General features: G+C 45.0%; 1 protein-coding gene across 1 annotated transcript in view; it reads left to right on the top strand.

Moving 5' to 3' along the window:
* LOC147035231 (uncharacterized) overlaps positions 1–21,263 on the top strand; it is a 326,073-nt gene that overhangs the window by 237,645 nt on the left and 67,165 nt on the right. Inside the window, exon 27 of the mRNA XM_085895787.1 lies at positions 13,002–13,134. Coding sequence (XP_085751913.1) covers positions 13,002–13,134 — 133 coding nt within the window. The remainder of the gene's footprint in view (positions 1–13,001; positions 13,135–21,263) is intronic.

Below are 21,263 nucleotides of genomic sequence, written 5' to 3'. Positions count from 1 at the left end.
AAAGAAGCAGTAAACAATGCATAAATGAAACTTATAACAAGTAAAAACATTAAAATGAATGACTTTTATAATAAGTGTTGCCATGATTGGGGTTGGATACAGTACATAATGCTTGCAGCAGGCTTATTTGGGTGTGGCAGGCTGTCCAGTTGAGGGTGAAGGCTGAGAAGATGAAATAGAGGCTCAATTGCTTGGAATTTCTTTGAAGAACTTCACAACGGAGACTTGAGTGGCTGCCTTCATTTTCTGTTCGTGGACCTCCTTTCAGGACATTCTCAATCTCCCTCCGCACCTTGGAACGTCTCATGCCGTCGGGATCGTGTTCATCACGAACGATTTACTCAGGATGACGGAGCACGAACGACTCGCTCGGGATGGCAGAGCACAAACGACTCACTCGGGATGGTGGAGCACGAACGACTCGCTCGGGATGGCGGAGCACGGACGACTCGCTCGGGACGGCGGAGCACGGACGACTCGCTCGGGACGGCGGAGCACGGACGACTCGCTCGGGACGGCGGAGCACGGACGACTCGCTCGGGACGGCGGGGCACGGACGACTCCCTCGGGATGGCGGGGCACGGACGACTCGCGGGGGATGGCGGGGCACGGATGACTCATGGGGGATGGCGGGGCACGGACAACTCGCTCTGGATGGCGGGGCACAGACGACTCGCAAGGGATGGCGGAGCACGAACGACTTGCTCGGGATGGTGGGGTACGGACGACTCACGAGGGATGGTGGAGCACGGACGACTCGCTCGGGATGGCGGAGCACGGACGACTCGCTTGGGATGGCGGAGCATGGACGACTCGCTCGGGATGGCGGGGCACAGACGAATCGCAAGGGATGGCAAGGCACGGACGATTCGCGAGGAATGGCGGAGCACAGACGACTCGCGAGGGATGGCGGAGCACGGACGACTCGCTCAGGATGGCGGAGCACGGACGACTCGCGAGGGATGGCGGAGCACGGACGACTTGCTCGGGATGGCGGAGCACGGACGACTCGCTCGGGATGGCGGAGCACGGATGACTCGCTCGGGAAGGCGAAGCACGGACGACTCGCTCAGGATGGCGGGGCACGGACGACTCACTCGGGATGGCGGAGCATGAACGGCTGGCTCGGGATAGCAGCGCCCGAACAGCTGGCTTGGGATGGCGGCGCACGAACGGCTGGCTTGGGTTGGCGGCGCACGAACGGCTGGCTCGGGATGGCGGCGCACGAACGGCTGGCTCGGGATGGCGGCGCACGAACGGCTGGCTCGGGACGGCGGCGCATGAACGGCTGGCTCGGGTGGGCGGCGCACGAACGGCTGGCTCGGGTGGGCGGCGCACGAACGGCTGGCTCGGGATGGCGGAGCACGAACGGACACATGAAAGTCGAACATCGTGTGGAAGGACTCAAAATTTGGTGGACACGGCAAGGGTAGGGAAAGGAGCCTGGGCTTGAAATGGAGATGATGTGGTGGGACGGCACTGAAGTAAGAGTTTTCAAATGTACTCCTGCACTAAACAAATTTATTTTGTGAATTCCAAAATCAGAAAGATGAAGACTGATAGCAGAAAGATGAAGACTGATATCAGGATGCGTGATCAAGGGAACAAAGAAACACAGTGCTGTATGAACACTGGGAGACAGTTTGTTGTTTTGTGAGCGATTTTGGAATTAAATAGAAAGGAACGGAATCAGGAAGCAGTCGGGAAGCAAGACATTTGGAAATGACAATGTAGGAAGATTAAACATAAAATTGGAATCCAAAAGATTTTACCTGATCGAGTGAGAGCGGAGGAAGAAAAGAAGTGGAGATGAGAGAAAAGAAGAAATCGTTTCAGGACTGAATGACTTCAGGGATTGGTTCAGTATATGTGATAAGTACCTTCAGAACGTATTCACACCCCTTGACTTTTGTCACATTTTGTTGTGTTACAGCCTGAATTTAAAATGGTTTGAATTTCTATTTTTTGTCATCGATTGACACAAAATACCCCATAGTGACAAAGTGAAAAGATGTTTTGAGAAAGTTTTACAAATTTATTAAAAATCAAAAGCTGAAATGTCTTGCATCAATAAGTATTCAACCCCTTTGCTATGACACTTAAAATTATGCTCAGGTGCTTCCAATTTATTTTGATCATCATTGAGATATCTCCCAAACTTGATTGGAGTCCACCTGCAGCCAATTCAATTGATTGGACATGATTTTGAAAGAAACTCCCCTTTCGATATAATGCCCCACAGTTGACAGTGCATGTCAGAGCAAAAACTCTCTCATGAAGTCCAAGGAACTGTCCATAGAACTCCGAGATAGAAATGTGAGAAGGCATCGACCTGGGGAAGGGTATAAAACAATTTCTCGAGTGTTGAAAGTTCCCAAGAGCACAGTGGGCTCCATCATGAGGAAATGGAAATGATATGGAACTACCTGGATTCTTCCTGGAGCTGGCCTTCTGACCAAACTGAGCAACCGGGCAAGAAAGACCTTGGTCATGCAGGTGAGCAAGAGCCTAATGACCACTCTGACAGAACTAGAGAGTACTTTAGCTGAGATGGGAGTACCTGCCGGAAGGACACCAGTCTCTGCAGCACTTCACAAATCTAGGCTTTATGGGAGATGGCCAGACGGAAGCCACTCTTGAGAAAACAGCACACCTGGAGTTTGCGAAAATACACGTCAAAGACTGAGATCATGCTTCCAAATATTTTGGGGTCTGATGAGATGAAAATTGAACTTTGTCCTCATCTTTTTGCTCATGACTCCACCCTCTGCCGTACCATCTCTCCTCACTCAGATTGGCAGACAGCCTCTTTACTTTCTGCAGACATAGCTAAAATCACAAGCTGGTCAAGCATTTGAACATGTCCTTCAATGCTGACAAATCCCACACTCACCATATCTCTCTGAAAGGACCGTCTGGAATACCCCCCTTCTATTTTCTCAACAATCGTCTTGAAGTTCTGTCTCTCAAGCTTTCGGGCCTCATTATCTGCCATGATCTTTCCTGGGAAGGCCACATTTCTGGCCTCCAAAGCCAGTCGCTAACTTGGAATCCTCTGTTGTGCAAAGTCCTTCCTTGGCACACCTGAACTATTAACCACATACGAAGCTTTCATCATAACATGATGGAGAACTCTTCTTCCCACGAACTGGTGCTCCTGCCTCACACCGAGCTTGGCTTCACACTGGAAATCAAGGCTTTTTATTTAGGATCATTGGTATCTCCCATGATGACGCTGAATCTTTGGTTCTTTCAATCTCTCACTGGCAGGCAGGTTGGTAGTCTTTCTATCATCCACCACCTCCTCTCTGCCTTGCACCCCTTGCACCCTCAGTCTCTGCTGTGTCTCCGTAAGATGTCAGCAGGGTGCTCAAGATCCATCAGCAACCACCTTCTGGTGAAACTGCCAAGGTCAAGAATTGCTGCTCATCTTTACTCTTTCATTCCTCTTGTTTTTTCCTGTCGCTGGAACAAACTCCCATACTCTCTTCAATCCCACTCTTCCCTTCAGGTCTTCAAAAGAGCTGTTCACCACCATCTCATATCTTTCCCCATCCAAAACCATAATCTTTTCTACCTACCCCCGTTAATCCACCCCAAGCCCACCTCCTTCAAATTCCCTGTTTTCCTTCCTGAAGAATGATACCAAATTTGGGTTACAACATGAGACCAAGGCCCAGATAATCTGCAGGTCCAGTGGTCTTGTTTTTTGTTGTTGTTTTTTAATGGAAGGTATGAGGAAGGAGTTGGAGCTGTGTTGGGAATTTGGATGGTGAGAGACGATGGAGGAAAGAACGGCTACAGGTTGTGTGAGCCAGAGGAAAAAAATCGGTAAACCTAACCAGTTGAGGTAGACACACAAGATCAAGATAATTAAACAGGCACAGACGATATATTGTAATGAGCACACAAAACAAACAGCAATTGACACAAACAAACGTGGACAATCAATGGCAATATTGAGATCCAAAGTACTTTACTTGGCTTTGGAAGCAGGTCACTCGGAGTACCGCATGAAACGGGAAGTGGCTTTGTGGAGGATGTAGTCCCTGCTGTCATGTTCACCTTTGTTCCAAACAATTCCCACTGTGTCAAATGTGAATTCCCACTGTGACTTCCGGTTCCGGTTTTGAGCGGCAAGAGGTCTCCTTCGGGGCTCCCTGCTGACATTCTCAAAGTTAAGTTCCGGTTGTTATTTGTCCCGTTTTAACTGTTTAATTTTCTCACCTACATGTTAATGTGTGTTCCTAGTTCGGTTTTGTTTCAAAAATCGTGCTATTTTGTGAGTATTTATGTCGACGTTCTTACCTGGTGTTTGAGGCCTAGTCCTAGGCTTGAGGCCTACGGTTCCACTTGGTGTTCGATCGTTTTTTTGTTTGTTTGTTTTTTTCTCCCCATTACCTTCAATTTCTATCCTCCCCATTACCTTCAATTTTCATCCTCCCCACTTTCCAAACATCCCCATTCTCCCAACTAATCTCTTTCTTATCTCAAAAAAAAAAAAAAAAAAAAAAAATACCCAACAACAACAACAACACGCTCACCTTCTCCCGATTCTGCTACTTCTTCTTCCTCTTAACTTCCTCCTCGTCTTCCTCGATTTCTTTTTTTTTTTTTTTACATTTTCCATGACCTAATCTGTTGAACTCTCTCATACATTAATATTAACAACAAAAACGATCTTATGATGCTTCATCTTCCTCTCTCACACATGTGGTACTCTTTACTGTTTCACAATGCACTACTCTTCTGCTATTTCAACAGACTGCTTTCATTTCGACCTCTCCTTCATTCCTTGCCTAATAATCCAACTATTACAGCGCTTCTTCTCTCCATGCTCTGAATTCGCCTTCATTGCATCCATCAAGAATTGTGTTAAATCGCATCTCTGACCTAAAACTTTTAAAAACCACAGTTTGCCATGGATGCTCGCTTTCCATCAACCATTCTTTTTTTCCAACTTCAGTGCCAACTCACCCCCCTCACCCCTCACTCTCACTCTCAAAGCAACCATCCCTCTCTTCTCCCTCCAAGCCTCCCTCTCACCTCTTTCAAAATTCCCCCCTCACCTTTCTCCCACCTTTCATCCCCCTCACTCTTCCTTCTCTAAGTTGCCCCCCTCTCATCCACCAACCTGCCTCCCTCCACTGCCCTCTCACCTCCATCTCTTCACTCCACCTCCTCAAATACTCAACTGCCATCTTCCTTGTCTCTTGTCCCCCCTCTCTCCCAGCACCACAGAGCCTTTTCTCCTCCTCATTCGGCCCCCTCCCCTCGCTATTCTGCAATACCCCACACTCCTTCAGCAACCCTCCTTACCTCCCCCCCTCGTCCCTCGTCCTACCCTCCCCCTCCACCTCCTGCACCCAAAGCCTCCTCCCCTACCTCTTCATTAAAAGTGTGGACCTCAAATATCCGGGGCCTTCGCTCAAACCTTTCAGATCTTTCCATGCAGGTTGCCACTGACAAACCAGACATTATCTGCCTAACAGAAACTTTCCTCTCCCAAGACGTGTCTGACTCCCAAGTATCTCTCCCTGGTTACTCCCTCTTACGGTATGACAGACCTGAGCCTCGTCCTGGTGGAGGTGTTGCTCTCTTCATCAAAGACTCTATTCCTCACTCTCCCTGCACTGCTCTCACTCCCCCACACCCCCAGGAATACACCTCTGGCTTCGGCTTCCCCTCCACTCCCACCTCATGTTTATATGTGTACTGTACCGTCCACCGAACAGTGATGACTCCATCTACACCTCACTCTCCGAAAACATGGACCATCTTCTATCTTCTCATCCAAACTCTCTCTTCCTCTTATGTGGCGACTTCAATTGTCATCACGCCAGTTGGCTAGGTGTGGGTACCTCTCTCACCTGCCATGGGACATCAGCAAAAGCTTTCTGTGACTCATTGGGACTGACTCAATCGGTCAACTTCCCGACCCGGATCTCAACCAATGGTACTCCATCTCTTCTGGATCTGATTTTGACAAATTTCCCTGACAATATCTGCTGCTCTTCCTTCGCTCCAATTGGTTCTTCTGACCACGTCCTTGTTAAAGTGGACATCTCTCTGGCTGTTATCAGAGAACCACCTCACCGCGCACGAGTCTGGCATTTCACTCAACCCGACTGGCAGGGTATCGGAGCAGCCATCAAACTTACAGACTGGTCTCCTATCACTACTTTCTCAAACATCAACTCATCCTGGGAATTCTTTCAAAGAAACTTGCTCTCCCTCATGCACAGATTTATCCCCTCTCGTGTTCAGTTGTCTTACCCTTCCTCCCGCCCTTGGTTTACTGAAGCTTGTGGCAGAGGCAGTTGTCCTGAAACAACTTGCCTTTGCCTCATGGAAAGCAAACCCAACTGAGAGCAATCTCAGTTCTTTCCACAAAGCTCGGAACAAGTGTGTAGCTACCCTCAGGAGAGCCAGAAAACAACATCTTTCTCATCTCAAGTCTGAACTCTCAAACCTCTCTCCCTCCTCAAAATCCTGGTGGCGTTTAATCAAATCTGTTTCTGGTGTATGTTCCCCCTCCATCCCCTCCCCTTACCTCAAATGGCCGCACTGCTGATTCCACACGTGATAAAGCTGAATGTCTAAACTCGGTGTTTGCAGCTAAATCTTGTGTCCCAAACCCATCACTATCTCTACCCACTTTACCCAGTCGCACCCAACTGTCCCTGGACTCTGTATCCTTTTCTCCTGACAAGGTGGAGAGCTTGCTTTCAAACCTCGAGTCAGATTCTGCAACCGGTCCAGACGGCATCAGCCCACGTGTCCTCAAAGCCTGCTCTTCTGCTCTTGCTCACCCTCTCTCTGTTCTATTCACCCTCTCATTTTCCCAAGGTCATCTGCCATCTGCTTAGAAATCTGCTAACATCACTGCCCTGCATAAAAAAGGTGCAAAAACAGATCCCTGTAACTATAGACCAATCAGCCTTCTCCCAATCATCAGCAAGGTTATGGAATCCATCATCGCTTCAGACATGAAATCCTTCCTCTTCTCCAATGGCTTGATTTCCAATCATCAATTTGGTTTCAGACCAGGTCACTCTACCCTAGATATGCTGCTACTGCTCTCCCATCAATGGATGGAGGTCCTCAATGCCAGACAGGAAATCCGAGCCGTATCCCTGGACATATCACGTGCTTTTGACACAGTCTGGCACCCTGCCCTACTCACCAAACTCTCTTCCCATGGTATTCAAGGCCATCTCCACTCATGGCTCGCAGACTTCCTCTCCTGTCGCAGTCAACGTGTGGCCCTAAATGGAGTTCTTTCATCCCCTCTTCCTGTGCAGGCTGGAGTTCCTCAAGGTAGCGTTCTGGGCCCTGTTCTTTTCTGGTTTTCATCAATGATCTCTCGGACTCTCTGGAAAATCCTCTATTTCTCTTTGCCGATGACTCAACCCTCTGCCGTACCATCTGTCATCCCTCAGACCAGCAAGCAGCAGCTTCTTCGCTCACTGCAGATCTGGATAAAATCACAAACTGGTCCAACACGTGGAACATGTCTTTCAATCCAGACAAATCTCACACTCTCACTATGTCTCTTCGAAAGGACCGTTTACAAAACCCCCCATCCACTTTCTCAACAATCCTCTGGAAGAAGTCTTTTCTTTCAAGCTTCTGGGTCTCACTATCTGCCATGACCTTTCCTGGGAAAGTCACATTTCCAACCTTGCCTCAAAAGCCAGTCGCCGACTGGGAATCCTCCGTCGTGCAAAGTCCTTCCTCGGCCCTCTTGAGCTCCTGACCACTTACAAAGCTTTTGTCCGTAGCCTGATGGAGTACTGCTCTCCCCTCTGGGCTGGTGCTCCTGCCTCCCACCTTTCTCGACTTCACGCTGTCGAAACCAGGGCTTTTAAGATCATTGGCATCTCCCGCAATGAAGCTGAGTCTTTGGGCCTCTCACTCAATCACCGCAGGTTGGTCGGTGGTCTTTCTGTCTTCTACCGACTCCTCTCCAGCCTTGCCCCCCCTGCTCTCTCTGTGATTTGTCCCAACCACATTTCCACAGGGCGCTCAAGGTCCGCCAACAACCCCCTTCTGGTAAAACTACCAAAATCACGAATCACTGCTCATCTTCACTCTTTCATTCCTCTTTTTTCCCGCCTTTGGAATAAACTTCCTCACTCTATTCTTTCCCATTCTTCCCTCCAGGCTTTCAAAACAGCTGTTCACCACCACCTCTTATCTTCCCCCATCCAAATCCTCGAACTTTTCTACCCCCGATAATCCACCCAAGCCCACTTCCTTCAATTCTCCTGCTTTCCTTCCTGAAAGTCCCTTTAATGTCCATCTTCCCCTCGCCATGTTCCCCGTCCCATCCCCATCCCTCTCCCTTCCACAGTTCACCTGTGTCTGTTCCCCACTGTTTTGTCCCTTCCACTCCCGCCCCTCTTGTCTCATGCCTCCTTGCTGTGAGTTGTGTGTTAGCTCTCATACGAGCCTCGACCAAGGTATACAAAAAAAAAAAAAAAAAAAAAAAAAAAAAAAAAATCTCATCTTGTGTTTTCCTTTACCCTTTCTGCTTGATTGGCCTGCCTTTGTTCCGAATGGTGGCTTGGCTGGCCTGTTGTGTTGCTTCAAAAATGAGTTAAAAGTTTCAAACATAAGTTGTCTTGGTGGTCCATTGCAGGAGAAACCAGGAGCTGTAACACAGAGGAAAGTAGGCAAGTTGACTCAAACATTAGCAGAAACCTAGCATTTTGAATGGGAAAAGCACGACTGCTGGCTGTGTAAGGGCGATGCAACGATGAAAGGGCAGCTTAGAAATGGATCGAGAATACAGCTGATTGTCGACTTAATATTGTAGCAAGCAAATACTTCTTGGCTTGCATGGTTCTTCAATACGTGACTTTCCAAATGGCGTAGTCTACCTCGGATTACTCGGCACACACGCACATAAACCTCGAGTAACGATGTCCTTCTGGGTGAACTGGATGTGTGTTGTGCGTGCCAGATAAGGATTAAAGCATGCAATGGCTTACCAAGATCTTCACCCTTTGATACCATCATAAAAAATCCTACACCCATCCAGCCCTGGGGACATGGGAGGCCCAGCACATGTAATCGTGCAAACTTATTTCATTTTATTTTTTTGCATTTTTTTTTTCTTTCTTATCATTTTTCAATCATAGTCGATGCTCTTGGATGTGTATTTGCTCATAAAAGTTGATGCATTGATCCTAATATTTGGAAGAATCCCTCCCATACAGGTAATGTAATTTTTTTACTTTTTTTTTTTTCTCTCTATCAAGTTGAAGCTCATGCAGAAGTATTTGCAGAAGCAAAACATTCCAGAAGCATTAAAAAAATTCTGAAAACTCACTCTGTGGGAATACCTCCTCTGCAGCTGCCCTACGCAGGGCAGCTCACCGGATGATGGGATTAGGGCAAAGCCTTCAGGACCCCCAATCTTTGATGATAGGAGGGAAACCACGGGGTAACCTTAAACAGCATATTCTTTACAGCAAGATAGTGATTTACACAAAGATGTGCTGAATGTCCGTATGTGGCGACCTGGTAATTACTGGATACATCAATGGATGCTGTTGGTGTTTTCATTCCATAAGTAACTCACAGGGGATGGCGTTGTTGGGATTGACATATTACACTGGTGAGATATCCCCCAAAACTTTTATGCTGCAAAGTTGTAATACAGTACGTACAGCACCATATGTTTAAATTGCATATGGTGAGACGTCCCACGAAACTGTTTATCCGCGAAGCTACAATACACGTACAGGAAGCAGGTCATGTTCGTGGCTTGTGGAAGATATATTTTTGCGTACTAACAGTGTTGTGCTGCACAATCATCCACTGCTTTTTGAGTGGCTCATGAAAGATATGTTTACCTCTACCACCGAAGGTGAAGGAGGTTATGTTTTCACCCCTTTGTCTGCTATTTGTTTGTTTGTGTGCAGGATATCTCAAAAAGTTGGAGACGGATCCGGATGAAATTTTGTGTAGAGGTTCGGTGTGTGACAAGGACAAACTGATTAGATTTTGGTGAAGATCCGAATCCGGATCTGGCTACTCGAATTTTTTAAGTGATTCTTCATCATTGAGAGATTCGGCAAAAAACGATTTAGAGCATGATATCTCAAAAAGTTGTTGGACCGCTTTGAATGAAACTTGGTGGACATATTGGGTGTGTGACAAGGAAGAATTGATTCAATTTTGGTGAAGATCCGATTCCGGATCCAGATCTGATCATTTTTAGTGATTCTTCACCAATGAGAGATCGTGCTCAACCGAGATATAGCACGATATCTCAAAAAGTTGTGGACGGATTCGGATGAAACTTGGACAGGTTGGGTGTGTGCTAAGGACGAATTGATTTGATTTTGGTGAAGATCTGGATACGATAATTATTTAATTTTTTCAGTGATTCTTCACCATTGAGAGATAGGGCCAAAAACGACATAATTCTGTATAGCATGATATTTCAAAAATGTATTGGGCTTGATATGTTCTCGTGGATCAGACCTCGTGTGGCGGAGGTATGCGCTCTACTGAGCGCCCTTCTCGTTTTAAACTGTTGTGCTCGCAGTTCGTGAAAAAAAAAATCACCACGAAAACTGCGAATACACGGGGAAATTTCCCATGAATGTAGGAGCATGTCGCAAGTTATCAACCGTGAATAGGTGGAACCTGCGAATGTTGGAACCGTGAATGTTAGGTTCCAGGTGTTTATCATTTTTGGGGTAAAGTTATTATTATTATTTTTTTTAATCTCTCCAGTGGTGAAGAATCACTTGAAAAATTCTCGTTTCCAGATCCGGATTCGGATCTTCACCGAAATCGAATCAATTTGTTGTTGTCACACACACACACACACAACCTATCCACCATGTTTCATCTGAATCAGTTCACAACTTTTTGAGATATGCTCTGTATCATTTTTGGCCCTATCTCTCATGGTGAAGAATCACAAAAAATTCTTGTAGCCGGATCAGGATCTTCACCAAAATCTAATCAGTTTTTCCTTGTCACACACTGAACCTATCCACAAAATTTCATCCAGATCTGTCCACAACTTTTTGAGATATCCTGCACAAAATCAAACAAACAAGCAGACAGAAAGGGGTGAAAACATAACCTCCTTCACCTTTGGTGGTGGAGGTAATTATACATTCAAAAGTACAAATATACATTCATTCATAAGTTTCAGAATTCAGAAGTATAATTACCTCAGCAGTACAAGAGGTAATTGTACATTTAGAAGTTATTATGAGGTCAGACACATTAACATCATATGTCATACATAACATTTATGTGGTCATACTGTGCTGCTTCCAGAATTTGATGGCTCATTGGAAATGTCATTACATGAGGGACATCATCCTTGAGTTTGACCTGTTGGCAGAAAATGAAAGAACTCCAGTCCATGGGCTTAATGTGACTTATTGGTGTGCTACTTCATCCTCCAGCTGAATCTGGTGTGAATGTACAGGATGGTGCTGTGTTTTCTCGATGAGACTGTAATGCTTCTAAACGATCGTTTTTGTTTTTGTTTGTATACTCGCTATAACTTCTATGCCAGTACAGGTTCGGCTCATCACTTCGGATAAACATAGCCTCTCGTCCCTCTATTACTTCTCGTTTTTTACTGTCTTTCAGTTGTTTCCTCCTACTTGTATTTTTATTGAGATGAATCCCTTTTCACCCCCATCTCAAGGGTTGTCTTTTGGGTTGTTGCCCTCCTGACAGAAAATACAGGCGTCTAATTCCACCTCACGTGGCCTTTTGAACATCAACAGCGGCTCCATCGTTACCAATTCTGAAAACAAATAAAAGAAGATTCATTCATTTAAAATCTATCTATTTGCTTGCAGCAACAATTTGATAAAATTGGGCTTCATACAAATATATTTAGAGGGAAATGTAGCTTCAATCAATGATTTTTTTGACTTGACTTTCAATGCAACTTGCATGGTCACATGTGCAGACCACAAAGCCACGTAGTGGCCAATAGATACACCTCAGCACAATGTTTTATATAGGTGGGGCGTATTAAAATGACAAGCACAACTTCCAGAAGTCGAATTCATCCCATTGTAATCATGAAAATATCAAATTTGTCAAAATAATGCCTTTTCAGTAGCCATATTGAGGAGGAGTAGATTGGGACCATACTCTGTACAGAGCGTTGGTGCTGCCTATGCAGTCTCCTTAGCTATTGGGCACAATCCTGGATGGGTCGCCACTCCGACACAGTATACCAGCATGCTGGCACTCATTTTGCAGACCTCGGAAGGATGACAGGCCGAGTTAACCCCACCTGATATTAATTCAACAGCTGAGCAGGATTTGAACTCAGGACTCTGGGAACCAAAGCCCACCACCCTAACCATTAAGCCAACACCAGGCATACCATATTGAATTTGCCATTTTGTGCGCTTTTGATGCAAAATCGAGCTTGGCAACAAGCAGATTCAAATCCAGCATATCAAATTCACCTGAGAAAGGCTTGTTGACAGCTTGTACTAAGAAATGCCTTTTACTCCTTGGATAATATACTTGTCCAATTTCTTGTCTAGTCTATCAGGAACAGAACAATTATGGTGAACGATCCTGACAATTCCACTCTTTTTTTGTCTGAATGCTGAAAATTACATTTAAAAGACTATTTGAATCACAGATTTTGTGCTGGCGATGGCACGTTAAAAGTGCCCATGCCAGCAGGTGTGATTTTCTGAAAACACACATACACAGGGCATGTGCAAAAGGCCTCATTTCGCATTTATACGTCATTTTGGATATTGCATATTAGATAAAATGTGAATCAATGACATCTCGACCATCTCTTCCTGGTAACCTGCTTGAGTATGTGTGAGTCAACGTCTCTCTGGCTATTTTCAGTGAGCTACCTCAAGGCCGGCGAGTCTGGGAGTATGGGGGGTTAAGTTTGTTCTTTTCAAGACATTCCATTTTATAATGAGGAAATAATTTGCCTTTGACTCCATTTACCCATGCTATGTTGTGTGCAGGCTGTTCGTTGCTCACTCTTCAGCATCAATTTGCCAGATAGATGCTTTACTGAATCGCATTCTGACAGCTTATGGCAGAACCTGCACCTGAAAACCTACGTGGCAACTTTGATCTCGGTTTCAGAAAATGGTGGTAAATGTTCATTGACCCATCAACATGCTTGTTATTTCGAATAGTAAACTACTGCCTCAAGCCAAAGCTGTAAATTAAATTTGTGTCACATTGCTCATGTTTATTTTTTAATACTATCAAATGTACCCAGCGTTGCCACACAACGTCGGGTCCCTTCTCCCACCCTTTTCCCTTCCTCCTCCTCCTCCTCCTCCTCCTCCTCCTCCCACCCCCCCCATCTGCATTCTCACCCACCCCACACCTTCCCTTCCCCTCTCCAACCCCACCCCACCCCTCCCTCCTCCACCTTTCCCCTCCCACCTCCCACCTCCCACCTCCCACAAAGGCATTTTCACAGACTTTCTCATGTTGAAGAAACCCCAGTCTCAGATGTCGAAGAAACCATTCTCCAACTTCGGATCGATGCACCAGAGCTCAAATCTTTAATACATGTACATGGAAAAGGGAGGTACTCATGAACAGTTGCACAACCCTTCTGATTCGTTTGTCCTCAAAGCAGGGTTCTTGTGTAGGTTCGAAGAGGAAATGAGGAAGGGAAAGGGGTGCATTGTATTTCTTATCGAAGTTTGGAGAGGAGAGGAGGGAGGGAAAAGGGTACATTGTATTTCTTATCCAACTTTGGAGAGGTAACATAAGAGTAAATTTTTCATAAACAGAGATACCTAAACTGTTGGATTAAATAATATGCAGCATAATACTTTTGATATTCAGTGTTAAACAAATCCATGTAAAAGTTCATCAGAAATCGCAACGCATATGAGTTTTAACAAAAGCAAGAACATTAAGCACATTATATAAACTGCAAGAGAGTGTAAATGTCTAATTGTGCATGTCTAATGTAATTTCTCTTCTGCACTAACCATGTAAGGGAAACATGGATAATTAAAATAAAACCTGCTTTTGATTCCTACCCGCATCTCATTTGCCTCGTCGCCTCTAACTTGCCACATGTTGTGTTGAAATCTTCCCCCGAGAGACAAATTCATCAATCTGGCCAAAATAAGTCATGGTATAGATGTTTACCCTCATGACTATGTAATGAATCTCGTGTGTTCAGTTACTAAATTTCTTGTAAAGTGCTCGCCAAGTGGCTTAAGCACTCAAGCAAACACTGCATTTGAAACTGTTGAAAAGAACAACTGGCTTGGCAAGTGCTGTCTATTAAAGACTTCAAATATTAATGATGACTATTTCCGTTATAATGAAAACGTACATTCTTCAGTTTTCAACGCGTTTTAGTTTTATAAATGTACATAAACTCTGAGGTGATGTTGAGGGCACAAAAGTGGATGTCGACATTTCATATAACTTTAAAGTGTGCATGGACATAACTTCTTTAAAGTGCACATCGCCTGACTTTTAAATAAATATCTCGAATATAAAAAGTACATAAAAATATCATAATAAATATCTCGTATATCTTTTAAATATGTACATAATAAATATCTCACGGGAATTTCTCCAGTAGCCTCCCGACTAATTTACGACGGACTCAGGCCACAGGCATTTCACTACCAAGCCAATTTTAATGTTTATTTATTTCACTCAATATGTGAATTACATGTCCATCAGTTTGTTTATTAGCCATGAAAAGTCAGACGAAAAGCAAAGGTTTTTTTTTTTTGGGGGGGGGGGGGTTTAAATGAAAGACCACGATTTTCTTTCCTCTGCTTCATGAGAACGTACCTTCATTGGGCGCTGTGTATTAGACCGCTGCCACGACCATTGCACAAAAAACATACATTACCTTGTTTGAGTTGTAATCAAAATGTACCTTTTTCCTCAAAATGGTACCTTTATTTAATGATAGAAGATGCGTTGTTCAGTCTTCAAATGTTCACCGGAGGCTTATGAATCCTCAGAGCTATGTGGAGGGAAAGGCATAGCCTGGATAATGGGCGGTGCTTATAACGCTGGTGGAGTGAGGGGAAGGCGTGTCCTGTAGAATGTGTGGCGCTTATGACCCACAGACACAAACTCAGCTTTATATACAAGTTGAATTGTGAGAAAATGAATTATAACTGAATCCCCTAGTAAGGTGTATCGTGGTAAAAAAATGTGATTCTATAAAGTTTTGTAACGATTAACGTCACAAACAAACATCTCATTCACTTTTATACAGAAGATAACACTGCTCCTCCAAGCTCCTTATGAAATGAAAAAACATCCTATATGGAAGCAAATCGCACAAAAAAGGTAAAACAAGTTGAACCCAGGCAAGACAGCATAGAGCGTATGTGCATACCTCTCGGCCATCCTGCTGTGGTGTGAGGATTCATTGCTTTGTAGCCACAGAGAACATTTTTGTATTATCTCTTGAACTCATAATTCACTTGTCCCATTGCTTTACTCATTCTAATCCTCCAATATATTTTGCCTTCCTCACTCCGGGGATGTCCTCACAGAGAACCGAGCCATGGTTGCCATGCCCACTGCTCACGCTGCGGGAGCCTTTGCCTGCTTAAGTTTTTATCCCCCGCTGCGTGGCGGAAGGGGGATATTGTTGTCACCCGGGTCGTCCGTCCGTCCGTCCTTCCGGCTGGCTGGGCGTCAACATTTATTTCATTGGCGAGGGATTCCCCATCTCTGATGGGTATATTTTTCGTTGCATTCATTGAAGTTACACTTGTGGAAAAACAGAACAGTAGGAAAAGTTTAATTTAATGCTTTTGCAGTTTCACATTTTCTTGTGTAAATATGGAGAAGGAGGGTACACAGCCTTACTTAAAATTGATAAGATATACACTGAGTGATAATAATAGGTAATTTCTTTACATTTTCAGATTTCACACCAGTTTTCGACACTTATTTAATTTCGTCCACGAGATCCAATCCCCAAATACAAAATCGTATTTTGATTATATACTTTAATTGGTCTGTGAGAGTATATTGTGTTTCCAAGGCAAGGCATTTTTAGAAGGCCAGATCAAAATGGTGGCTCTGACCCCCTGCGAGGTGAAGTTGGGCTAACCAAGGATAAGCCTTTCAGGAAGGCAAGCCGTTATCTTCAAAGTGTGTGCTTAACTTTACCCAAATACTCCCTTGGAGTTCCCTTCGTATGCATGCAAAGTTTTGGGCTCCTAGGTGTCATGGTTTTGGAGTGATGGAGGAGACGCATACACTGACTGACTGACACACACTGACATTTATTGTTATAGATTTGCACATAAGACCTGTCGCTTCTCTGATTGCATAATTGCATACGTAAGGCCAAAAAAAAAAAATGTTGCATTGGCGTAACCCGCCCGACCCTAAAAATTCCGCCGACCCTACGGTTTTTTTTTTTTTAATCGATATCAAGTATCTTGTTGATTGCGATCGCGATCGCAAAAACCCGGAAGTGTTTCGGACAGAACCTGCTGCACGCTGCGCTATGCATATATGTCATAGTTTAGCTCGCTGCGTGTGTGTGTGTGTGTGTGTGTGTGTGTGTGTGTGTGTGTGTGCGTGCGTGCGTGCGTGCGTGCGTGCGTGCGTGCGTGCGTGCGCGCGCGCGCGCGAAACGGCTCTGCATATCATCTGAACGAGGGAGAGATATTGCGCCTCGCTCGATCAGTACATCGTCTGTTGTTTCCAACATGGCCGCGTACTCTATCAAGATTACTGGCATGCTTGGGCCTAAAAAACTGTTCAGCGTCTTACGAAAATGCGACAAAGATGCGAGGCTTGGAGATATCATTCAGGGAATTGCAGACGTAAATTGTGACACTGCTCCAATACTTTCCTCCGTGCAAGCGTCTAGCAGTGATGGAGGGTCCTTTTCGGACGTTTTGGCGGCGGAAAAGGTGTCTATCTTAGATGACTTCGGTTATCGCTTCGTCGTGGGTTACTTCAGCCACAGGCTCAGCGATGATTCGGCATCTACGTCTGAGGCTGAGCTGCCCAAGAATGCCTTTGAAATCCTCATGGCTGCAGGCGCAAGGCGAGGAAGATTTGATCTTTCGGGACTGAAAAAGAATTGTAGTTCTGGCATGCCACAGGCACAGGGACTAAATGCAAAGGACCAATTGTTCAATAGCATCATACTATTGCTGGACAAAGAAGCAGTCTGGTTCAAATCAGGAAATCAGAATGAAGCTGAATTCATTGTCAAGGTAAGAATGAAACTGAAGTGAAAGGCATTACATTTCAACTTTAGACCTTTATTATTAAGTAGCGATCCGAAAAGGCTATAAACCAGCATCTTGTGTATTCCCCTGGAGATGGTGCCTGAGATATCTCAGGCTTGGCAGGGGCTGATTCAGGATCTTGGGGAAAGGGGGGCTTCATCCGCCAAAGGCGAAAGGCCCGAGCCCTAGCAGGAAGTTTGGGGGGCCTCCCCCAGGGAAAAAAAAATATTTAAAGGGTCTTCATATGGGATTTCCTGGCATCTGACGAAAGAATTTACACATCTTAGAGCTGTTGTCAGTGGTGTACCGTCGTACTCAGTAGACAAAGCATTGGAGGGGCAGAGTGTTGTTCGTGAACAATGCTCTGCCCCTCCAATGCTTTGTCTACCATGTACGACAGTACGCCACTGGCTGTTGTAAAAACTACAGTCAACCTTGTCTAAGTCGAATCTGTTAGGACTGAAGAAATAGCTTAGATTTAAAGGTGTAAAAACAAAAGAATATAAAGAGAAGAGAACTTGATAAGATCTTTGACTTAGGCGATTATTCGACTTATGCAAGTTCAATTTAGGCAAGGTTCACTGTACTAGTTTTTTTTTGAGTGGGGGGGGTCGCTGACAAAAAGGGGGGCTACTCGAGCCGAGGGAGATTTTGGGAGGGATTTATTTAAAAAAAAAAAATCCCTACCTACCTACCCTATTTTTCAGTGACCCGTTACGCCAATGCAACATTTTTTTTTTTTGGCCTAATTGGCATACTAATGTTTGCGTAATTGCAAAAATAAATGGTTATTTGTGTGATCATTCTGCATACTTTCATTGGTGAAACTCGTTCCATATTTAACGGAAATCTGTATTTTTGTAACGACCTATACGGAGGCTTCCGTATATTTGTCATCAGAAAAGCATGCCGTGATATAGGGAATTGAGGTGGTATTCAGATATGCTGATTCATTTTTTTAACCCATTTCCTCCCAATGGGGTGCAATGCCAACGGATCATGACCACGATAATGTGAATTAATCCCATGGTAGTTTTTTAATCCAAGGTATTTTTGTAGAACTTCTCTGAGTACAAAAGCTTACATGAAGCAGGGGGAGGCCTCGTGTTAAGTTTAGCATTTTAAGTCAATTGAGACCTTGGGAGTATGGGGGTGAAAATGGGTATAAATAGAGATCTAAGGAGAAAGGAAGAAGAGTGCATAAATGTGGTAGTTGCTCAATGTGGGCCACATCAAGAATAAAGGAAGCAGAGGGTGTGGGAAGTGTGAGGAAATAGCTCACTTGAGGATAGTTATTACAAGGTTGAAGGAACAGATAGATAATTTGCAGCAAGTAGTAGAATGTGAGAAATTTGGAGAAAATAGTTGGTTACGGTTGTGGGGTGAGGTTGCTGAGGATATTGGAAGTGATGATGGTGCAGCGGGAGCGGGCAGTGGTGATGGTGCAGTGGGAGTGGGCAGTGGCAATGGTGCGGTGGGAGCAGGCAGTGGCGATGGTGGAGCGGGCAGTGGCTATGGTGGAGCGGGCAGTGGCGATTCGGCAGTGGCGATGGTGCAGCAGGAGCAGGCAGTGGCGATGGTGCAGCGGGAGCAGGCAGTGGCGATGGTGCAGCGGGAGCAGGCAGTGGCGATGGTGCAGCGGGAGCAGGCAGTGGCGATGGTGCAGCGGGAGCAGGCAGTGGCGATGGTGCAGCGGGAGCAGGCAGTGGCGATGGTGCAGCTGGAGCAGGCAGTGGCGATGTTGCAGCTGGAACAGGCAGTGGCGATGTTGCAGCTGGAACAGGCAGTGGCGATGCTGCAGCGGGAGCAGGCAGTGCTGAAGGTGCAGCAATGGAGATTGGTAGAAATGAGGTCTGGGAGACAGTTTTTGTGGGTGATGAGATCATTAAATATGTTGATTCTTTATTCTACAGGAAGGATCGTAGACAGAGAATTCTGTGCAGTTTTGAAGGAGTTGGAGTTAGGGACATTGAAGGAAGGGTAAACGATGTTGTATCGGGTCATGGTAGGAACAAGTTGGTTGTGGTACACCTCGGTGTGAATGATGTAGGGAAAGTTTACTCAGAGGTTTGAAAAATAGATACAGGATATTGGGTAAGCGGCTCAAAGCAAAGGGTTGTGAGGTCATGTTTTCTGGGGTTCTCCCAAGATTAGGAAACGATATAGAAATTATGAGCAGAGCAATAGATGTCAACCAATGGCTGGAAGAATGGTGTAGGGAGGAAGTTTTTGCAGTGAAGAAGCAGTGGGAATCATTTTGTGGATATAGGGAGTGTTTCCAGAATGATGGCCATATGTTAAATGGAAAGGGGGCAACAAGGTTTGCAGTGGCAATTGAGGAAGAAATTCAGTTTTTTTTTTTTTTTTTCAAGTCAGCTGAGGGTGATGAAGCTATCAAGGAAGGAACTGATGATGACATTGTGATGAGTAAAGCCAGGAAAGAAAATAGAATTTCAGGAAGGGAAAAGTTAAACATATTCTGTACCAATGTCAGGAATTTAAATAATAAGATGGAAGAGCTTGAAGCCAAAGTAAATAGCGAGGAGTATGATATAGTTGCAGTGAGTGAGACATGGTTTGAGGAGGAGAGTAACTGGAGGACCGGATTAGAGGCTACAAGGTGTATCGGTGTGATTGGAAAGAGAGAATAGGAGGAGTGGCAGCAATCTGGGTCAAGGACAGCATTGCATCAAGAGAAAGGGGTGACATTAAGGAAGGAATTAATGTTGAGGATTCTGTATGGGTAGAGATTGTAATAACAGTAACATACTGGTACGATGCTTTTATAGGACTCCGGGTGTGAAGGAAGAGGAGGAAGGAGGAGTACATGAAGAATTCAAAAGGGCATGTGGTCAGGGAAGAGTATTGATTATGGGGGATTATAACTTGCCAGGGATAGATTTTGGTCCAGGAACAGGGAAAGGGCAGAGCAGATGAGGATTTCCTCGATTTAATCCAGGATTGCATTTTAACCCAATTTGTAGATAATCCCACTCGGGGGAGTGCATTGTTCGACCTCCTTTTAAGTAATGATCCCAAAATGGTGGAGGAGGTGAAGGTCGGGGAGCATTGAGGAGAAAGTGACCATAACATTGTGTGTGTGCAAAGATTCTGTGAAGGGGTTAGAGTTCAGAATTGTAGGGTAAGGCTATTAGATTTCAGGAAGACAAACCTTGAGGGTATGAGGAGAGAATTGGGTAATGTGGATTGGGAGACTCTAGCAACAGGACAATCAGCATCAGAACAATGGGAAACCTTCAAGGACCAAATGTGGAAAGTGCAGAGCAAGTACATTCCAATGAGGTGTAAAACTAGAAGCAGAAAGAGACCAGGGTGGTTGAGCATATGATAAGGAACACTATTAAAGAGAAACAGAAGGCATTTATTAGGTTTTAAATAGCAGGACTGGAGTTAGATTTATATCACTATCGAAGTAAACAGAGGCAAGTTAAGAAAATAACTCAGCAAGCCAAAAGAGAGTATGAGGACATGGCTAATAATATTAAATATAATAGCAAGGCATTCTTTAAGTGTATCAGTGAAAAAGAAGAGGTTCGGACCAGTGTGGGCCCATTGAAGAAGAGCACTGCGAGAGCGGTGAGTGATGAAAGTAAAATGGCAGGCTTATTAAACAGGTATTTGCTTCAACTTTCACACAAGAACAGTCAGGAGACTTGCCAATCACTGAGAGTATCTATCAAGGAGGTGAAGAAGGGCTTTTACAGAAGATCCAGGTTGGAGTGGAGGAAGTAAAGGAACAGCTCGGAAATCGAAGAGGAGATAAGGCCAGATAATAGGCACCCAAGGGTATTGAAGTAGGTACTTGCGGAGGTAAGTGAGATGTTATCGGATATTTTCAAGAGCTCACTGGAGTCAGGACAGGTACCAGAGGATTGTCGAGTAGCAAATGTAACACCATTTTTAGCCGCGTCTCGCGTAGCGAACGCTGGCTCTAAGAGAGCTCCGCGTTGTTTTTCTTCTTCTTCTGGTGAAGACAAAACCTTAAGGATGCGGCTCTTT

The sequence above is a fragment of the Eptatretus burgeri genome, chromosome 1, assembly GCF_056783735.1.
Source record: "Eptatretus burgeri isolate ZD-2024b chromosome 1, Ebu_testis_v1, whole genome shotgun sequence".
Classification (NCBI taxonomy): domain Eukaryota; kingdom Metazoa; phylum Chordata; class Myxini; order Myxiniformes; family Myxinidae; genus Eptatretus; species Eptatretus burgeri.
This window is presented reverse-complemented; position numbering and strand designations above follow the sequence as displayed.